Source organism: Mixophyes fleayi, chromosome 1 (genome assembly GCF_038048845.1).
Source record: "Mixophyes fleayi isolate aMixFle1 chromosome 1, aMixFle1.hap1, whole genome shotgun sequence".
Lineage (NCBI taxonomy): Eukaryota > Metazoa > Chordata > Amphibia > Anura > Limnodynastidae > Mixophyes > Mixophyes fleayi.
The window spans coordinates 15,066,762-15,074,906 of record NC_134402.1 but is presented as its reverse complement, the minus strand read 5'-3'; the positions used below and the strand labels follow the sequence as shown (position 1 = coordinate 15,074,906).

Genomic DNA, 8,145 nt, shown 5'->3' with positions numbered 1-8,145 from the left:
ACGACCCCCACCTCTGGATTCCTTAGATTGAATCAGCCTATGACCTGTTTACCCTGGACCCACCCAACGTCTGGACTTATAGAAACAATCTACGTCAGCTCTATTGTTCACTGTGTAACACTGTACTGTATATAATCATAGCTGCACACCCCCTGGCCCTCAGTCAACTCTGACACAGTATTCTAACAGATATACTGTCCACCGGGTCCCGTGGGTGCGCAGCGAGCGCATGCTATAGCATTGGTATGTATTTATCTTTTGGTATTGGCTGTACTGTACTGTATCATAATATAATAATATATTGAATTGTTGACTATTTACATCTGCTAAAATAAATCACTTTGTGCTTTGGAAACACATACAATTGATTGGGCAATGCTTATTTTAAAACGATAAAATGACTTTAATAGTGTCTAAACATACAAAACAGAAACAGGAGATCCACCCAACCCTAGAAAGCCGAGACCATAGGAGATTCGTTAGCCTCTACTTAAAAACAAGATGCCTTATATAAAATTTCTCCTGAAAAAAATCGCAAATATATAGATACATGTTTCTTGCATCATCCCAAGCTTTCATACACCAGCAACTGTCTAGTTAAACTGCTGGAGCCAGGTGGCGAGAAGATACCGGGTTTCTCTGGCCCAATTATACTCACTTCTCCCATGGGTGCCTTACTATGCCAGGGAAGCCTACCCAATACCTTCTAGGGTTCTTATAGTCACTGCAGTTAGAAATGTACAATAATACATTTATTATTTAAAAACAATGACTAGAATACTATATACAAACAGTAAATAAATGCCAGGTAGGTTTACCACACTAGCTTAAGGAGTTATAGTCAGTTCTAGCAGAATGTTCAGTCAAGAATAAGTCTAGACTTTAACGCTAGAGTTCTTCTCACTCTATTCTCTATCTCGTCGGGGTGATATAGCCCCAATTGACAAGCCAAAAAATTTGGGTCCCTGGACCTCTGGTCCGGTGCAGGCTATACCCCTCCTTCCATGAGCAACTCTGGTTCTCTTTTTCGTGACATTTTCCCATTAAAGCCTTTAGGAGTAAGTTGGGGATGATGTGGCAACTGGTTTCTCTGCTGTGCAGAGCCCTAGGTCGTATGACAATACAGTTCCCCTGCAACTCTACCCAGATAAAACATGGGTGACCCCAATGAGTGACCCCAATGTCTGCCACCAAATGTGAAGATGCTGAGTTTATTTGGCCCAATAATACCCACTTTACTCTGGCTGGCCACCCAGGGGTGCCTTACTATGCCAGGGAAGCCTACCCAATACATTCTAGGCTCCTTCTGGATTGAGGAGAGGGGAGAACGTCAGGCTGCGTGGCCAAGACTCAGCAAGTCAGGACATCCAGATGACTGGAAACCTGCCTGACATTTTTTGCTGCTTGTATATAGAATGCTAGTGATTGTTTTTTATTACTATAAATGTACTGTTGTGCTTTTCTAATTGCATTTGCCCGAGTCACTATAAGAACCCTAGAACATTGCTTCTTAAACCTAGACATTGGGACCCCTAACAGTGCAGGTTCTCCAGGTGACAAGGGAAATAACTCTACCACCTGTGGAGCTGTTACAATGTGTCAGTCAGTAATGCATACACCTGTGCTAAAGCAAGGAGATGTGGAAAACATGCACTGTTAGGGGTCATGAGGACCAGGTGTAAGAAACACTGCCCTAGAAGGTACTGGATATGCTTCCCTGGCACAGTAAAGCACCCCTGGGTGAAGTGATAATTGGGAGAGAGAAACCTGGCAAATGTTGTGTACCAATAATAAGAATTTATAAGTCTAATTTATTAATTTTTTTTCCCATTTGTGATTTTGAATAATGGCCAAATTAAAGTATTATTATGCTGTAAGCAATCAACCATTAGATTCTCAATAAGTTTCCATATATGTATGGATATTATTAGTATTGGTTTGTAGATAATTACGGCTAGAATTTCTTGATTGACATATTACATTATCAGCACACACCTGCCATGAATCACTTACTGCTATGCAGGACATGTAAGCTATCTCAGTGGAAATAAATGCTACCATAGTGATTCAGATAAAGAAATCACACCTTCTGCTTCTCACCGGAGGAGACCTTATAAAGGATGAAACTGCCCAGCTGTACCAGAAGCACACAGGGACTCTATGGATAAAATGCATCTGTCGGAGGTGTAAGGTGGACAGAAGATACTAAGAAGGAGCACAGAGGAACACCAAATTATGCTATTAAGTGCCCCAGATATTATTTCTCTTACTATTTATTTTTCTGCTCTTTTTGGAACGGTTGCCAACCTGGTTCTCATCTTTGCCTTTCTCAGCAATGCCATCAAACACAAAGTGTTCCAGGCTCTGGACAGAATCATCGTGAACATGGCTGTGGTCAACCTCCTGCTGTGTTGTTACAAGGAGATCCCCGGGCTGCTTGTATTCTTCAACACTAAAGTTTTCGGACCTACAGGCTGTAGGTTTCTGCTTTATTTTTACCACACTCTCCGGTTGGTCAGCATTTGGTCGGTGGAGAACCTGAGTTTCCTTCACCTCATCAAGATAAGGAGACCTGGACACTGCTGGTCCAAGTTCATCCATAGGAACCAAACGCAGTACGTCAACTGGTCACTCGCCAGCTGCTGGGCCATCAGCATCACTTTCCATATACCATACCTGCTGTACAAAGACTTAGGGGCACGCAATAAGAGCAACATCATGATGACGAGCACCAACTGCATCGGCCCAGCTCAAAGTAAACTTATGAGAGTTGTTACTTATGCCACGGTGACCTTGGACTTGATTCTGATAGTCTTGGTTGTTCTCTTAAATGGGTTTACGATAGACCTGATCTGTAGGCACCGGAGACAGGTCAGAGACATAATGACCATCAGACGAGGCTGGAACAAGCACACAGCTCAAGCCACAAAGATATTGCTGTCTCTTCTCTTGCTCTACGTCATCTGTTGGATCTCCAGCGATGCGGTGTGGATAGCCATCGTCTCTGGGCTTATGGAAAACGATTATGAGAGTGACATGCTCTCTGCTCTTTATGGAATCCTGTCCTCCATATACTATTCGGTCAGCTCGTGCATTATGGTGTGCGGGTACAGACAAGTGAAAGACTATCTAGCTGAGAATGGAAACTGCTGCCGCTTGGTACGAACACCAATGACTGTGCAAAGGATAGAATAATGCCAATAACATACTTGTACAGTTTGAAATTTGTCATACCTATGTCAGATATTCTACTTATTTAATGTATTTAAAAGGCTAATAAATGTGGGTATTCTTATCCTCTTTTCTCATTGCAAATTGAAGTGTAACTTTAGACTTATTGCTGCCACAAAGCAGTGCATGATAAGCTGGAAATTTTATTATTTAAAGAATGTATCTGTAATATAGTATAATTTGCAAATTTAAACAGAATAAGGGCTAGATTTACTAAGCTGCGGGTTTGAAAAAGTGGGGATGTTGCCTATAGCAACCAATCAGATTCTAGCTGTCATTTTGTAGAATGTACTAAATAAATGAAAGCTAGAATCTGATTGGTTGCTATAGGCAACATTCCCACTTTTTCAAACCCGCAGCTTAGTAAATCTAGCCCTAAGTGTGTAAGGTAAGGTAGTATAATGTACGGTGCTTATTTGAAAGAAAAAAGCCACCTGGCAGAATGGAAGTCTGGATACATAATATACATTTTTTTCAAATAGCAAAAAATGCTGCTCAGCTTTTATTCTCCATTTGCTATTTACACTTTTGTAAATTGTTGCATGTGCAATTTCCATGCTGGATTTGTAAAGGAACAAACTGCACTTGTTAAAATCATAAAATATGAGCACAAACTGCAGCACAGCTGGTTTGGTGCAAATACGCTCCATTTATTGCAGAAGATGTCAGCCATAGGTCAGCATTTAGGCATTGAATAAATCACAAACATAGGCCAATTCCAGTGTCAAATGCCTGGTGGTTAATTAATGGATGGGCTGGAGGGTTAAAGTGGGCTACCTTGAGCTGGGTCACTAGGATAGCTGCATTTTGTTTCCTATAAAATAGGCTGCTGAGTCAAGTCTTGCCCCTGGGCTAAAATTTGCCAGCCCTCCCCTGATAACAATCAACACTGATAAATATCAGCTGATAGATGCCAATAATAAAGTACATTGACCTCTATAACATTGGCTGATTTCTTATGCACCCTGCGATAAATGAAATGAGAATGTTTACACTAAACCAGTGTTTCCCAAACTCAGTCCTCAGGGACCCCTAACAGGGCATGTTTTCCATATCTCCTTGCTGGAGCACAGGTGTAATCATTACTGACTGACACATTGTAACAGATCCGCAGGTGGTATAATTACAATGTGTCAGTTGGTAATGGATGCACCTGTGCTCTAGCAAGGAGATATGGAAAACATGCCCTGTTAGGGGTACCTGAGGACTGAGTTTGGGAAACACTGCACTAAACAATGCTGTACTGTTGTTGCTGTTTGTTTACCGGATAATGTGGATTCTACAGGAGTCAAGATTCCATTGACGAATTCCGGTTACCTCTACCAGACTCCTGTGAGAACAGGTCACCCTCCCTTGTGGTGTGATGATGGGATCACTGCATTCTGCTGTGCAATGCAGTGATCAATATTTTTTTATATTAATCTATTAATGAATTTTACTTTTTTTTTTTCTTTTTAATCCTCAGTACTTGAGTACCCCTTCTGAATATCACACTTGCCAGTAACTTATGGTTCAGACCATGGCAACTTCTACGTATAAATGTTTATAATATTCTCCTTTACACTGAACACATTGTATTGACACTTAAAACTGCGCTACCACCTAGGGAGGTAGCAAAGCTTTATGGCTCCATCCCAGAACATTGTGCAGCCATATTCCCATAGACTTCATGGTTAGTGTCACTGGGGTTGTGTGATAGTTTTGGTTTTTGAAGGGGGTGCAATGAAAAACCTCAGTAACAGCTCAGACTTTAGGGGGCAGTGTATCTTGTAAAATCACATTTGAATTTTCAGATATTGCAAAAATACAAAATTTCATCTGAGTTATGAGTTATAATACTAAATACTCCTAGCAGTCTATGTAGGATAATACAGTGTAAATACTCCTAGCAGTCTCTGTAGAATAATACAGTGTAAATACTCCTAGCAGTCTCTGTAAAATAATACAATGTAAATACTCCTAGCAGTCTCTGTAGAATAATACAGTGTAAATACTCCTAGCAGTCTCTGTAGGATAATACTGTGTAAATACTCAAGTGTCTGTAGGATAATACTGTGTAAATACTCATAGCAGTCTCTGTAGGATAATACAGTGTAAATACTCCTAGCAGTCTCTGTAGGATAATACTGTGTAAATACTCCTAGCAGTCTCTGTAGGATAATACAGTGTAAATACTCCTAGCAGTCTCTGTAGAATAATACAATGTAAATACTCCTAGCAGTCTCTGTAGAATAATACAGTGTAAATACTCCTAGCAGTCTCTGTAGGATAATACTGTGTAAATACTCAAGTGTCTGTAAGATAATACTGTGTAAATACTTATAGCAGTCTCTGTAGGATAATACAGTGTAAATACTCCTAGCAGTCTCTGTAGGATAATACAGTGTAAATACTCCTAGCAGTCTCTTTAGGATAATACAGTGTAAATACTCCTAGCAGTCTCTGTAGGATAATACTGTGTAAATACTCCAGTCTCTTTAGGATAATACTGTGTAAATACTCCTACCAGTCTCTGTAGAATAATACAGTGTAAATACTCCTAGCAGTCTCTTTAGGATAATACAGTGTAAATACTCCTAGCAGTCTCTGTAGGATAATACTGTGTAAATACTCCAAACAGTCTCTTTAGGATAATACGGTGTAAATACTCCAAGCAGTCTCTGTAGGATAATACGGTGTAAATACTCCTAGCAGTCTCTGTAGGATAATACTGTGTAAATACTCCAAACAGTCTCTTTAGGATAATACGGTGTAAATACTCCAAGCAGTCTCTGTAGGATAATACGGTGTAAATACTCCTAGCAGTCTCTGTAGGATAATACAGTGTAAATACTCCTAGCAGTAACTGTAGGATAATACAGTGTAAATACTCCTAGCAGTCTCTGTAGAATAATACTGTGTAAATACTCATAGCAGTCTCTGTAGGGTAATACAGTGTAAATACTCCTAGCAGTCTCTGTAGGATAATACTGTGTAAATACTCATAGCAGTCTCTGTAGGATAATACTGTGTAAATACTCATAGCAGTCTCTGTAGGATAATACAGTGTAAATACTCCTAGCAGTCTCTGTAGGATAATACTGTGTAAATACTCCTAGCAGTCTCTGTAGGATAATACAGTGTAAATACTCCTAGCAGTCTCTGTAGAATTATACAGTGTAAATACTCCTAGCAGTCTCTGTAGGATAATACTGTGTAAATACTCCTAGCAGTCTCTGTAGGATAATACTGTGTAAATACTCCTAGCGGTCTCTGTAGGGTAATACTCATACTTACCTACTTTCTTCAGCTCCCTTCCGGGAGCCAGCCAGTGGAGGGGGGCGTGAAGGGGCGGGGTGGCCGAAATCGCGTCATTTCGGCCCCGCCCCCTGTGACGTCATGACGCAAATTGCGTCATTTGACAGCGGGGGCGGGGCCAAACGCCGCGATTCACCGGGAATCGCGGCGTTTGGGATCTAATTCTGCCCACTTCACTAGGAAGTGGGGCACTTCCTAGTGAAGTGGGCAGAATTCGGGAGATTGCCACACTCGCCCGGGAGTCCGGGAGACTCTCACAAAATGCGGGAGTCTCCCGGACATTCCGGGAGAGTTGGCAAGTATGGTAATACTGTGTAAAGAATCCTAGCAGTCTCTGTAGGATTATACAGTGTAAATACTCCTAGCAGTCTCTGTAGGATAATACTGTGTAAATACTCCAAGCAGTCTCTGTAGGATAATACAGTGTAAATACTCCTAGCAGTCTCTGTAGGATAATACTGTGTAAATACTCCTAGCAGTCTCTGTAGGATAATACTGTGTAAATACTCCAAACAGTCTCTTTAGGATAATACGGTGTAAATACTCCAAGCAGTCTCTGTAGGATAATACGGTGTAAATACTCCTAGCAGTCTCTGTAGGATAATACAGTGTAAATACTCCTAGCAGTCTCTGTAGGATAATACAGTGTAAATACTCCTAGCAGTCTCTGTAGAATAATACTGTGTAAATACTCATAGCAGTCTCTGTAGGATAATACAGTGTAAATACTCCTAGCAGTCTCTGTAGGATAATACTGTGTAAATACTCATAGCAGTCTCTGTAGGATAATACTGTGTAAATACTCATAGCAGTCTCTGTAGGATAATACAGTGTAAATACTCCTAGCAGTCTCTGTAGGATAATACTGTGTAAATACTCCTAGCAGTCTCTGTAGGATAATACAGTGTAAATACTCCTAGCAGTCTCTGTAGAATTATACAGTGTAAATACTCCTAGCAGTCTCTGTAGGATAATACTGTGTAAATACTCCTAGCAGTCTCTGTAGGATAATACTGTGTAAATACTCCTAGCAGTCTCTGTAGGGTAATACTGTGTAAAGAATCCTAGCAGTCTCTGTAGGATTATACAGTGTAAATACTCCTAGCAGTCTCTGTAGGATAATACTGTGTAAATACTCCAAGCAGTCTCTGTAGGATAATACAGTGTAAATACTCCTAGCAGTCTCTGTAGGATAATACTGTGTAAATACTCCAGCAGTCTCTGTGGGATAATACAGTGTAAATACTCCTAGCAGTCTCTGTGGGATAATACGGTGTAAATCCTCCTAGCAGTCTCTGTGGGATAATACGGTGTAATTACTCCTAGCAGTCTCTGTGGGATAATACAGTGTAAATACTCAGAGTAGTCTCTTTAGGATAATACGGTGTAAATACTCCAAGCAGTCTCTTTATGATAATACGGTGTAAATACTCCAGTCTCTTTAGGATAATACAGTGTAAATACTCCGAGCAGTCTCTTTAGGATAATACAGTGTAAATACTCTTAGCAGTCTCTGTAGGATAATACAATGTAAATACTCCTAGCAGTCTCTGTAGGATAATACGGTGTAAATACTCCTAGCAGTCTCTGTAGGATAATACTGTGTAAATACTCCAG

The 8,145-nt window shown here is 40.5% G+C and overlaps 1 protein-coding gene across 1 annotated transcript; it reads left to right on the top strand.

The window, feature by feature from the left end:
• The first annotated feature begins 2,235 nt into the window (after positions 1 to 2,235).
• Positions 2,236 to 3,195, top strand: LOC142103861 (vomeronasal type-1 receptor 96-like). Its single transcript, XM_075188166.1, has one exon. It carries the CDS (start codon positions 2,236 to 2,238, stop codon positions 3,193 to 3,195), a length of 960 nt encoding a protein of 319 aa, XP_075044267.1.
• The last annotated feature ends 4,950 nt before the right edge of the window (positions 3,196 to 8,145 follow it).

Excerpts from the sequence above, each read along its gene's own strand:
- LOC142103861 (XM_075188166.1), top strand. The coding sequence starts at position 2,236 with ATGCTATTAAGTGCCCCAGATATTATTTCTCTTACTATTTATTTTTCT.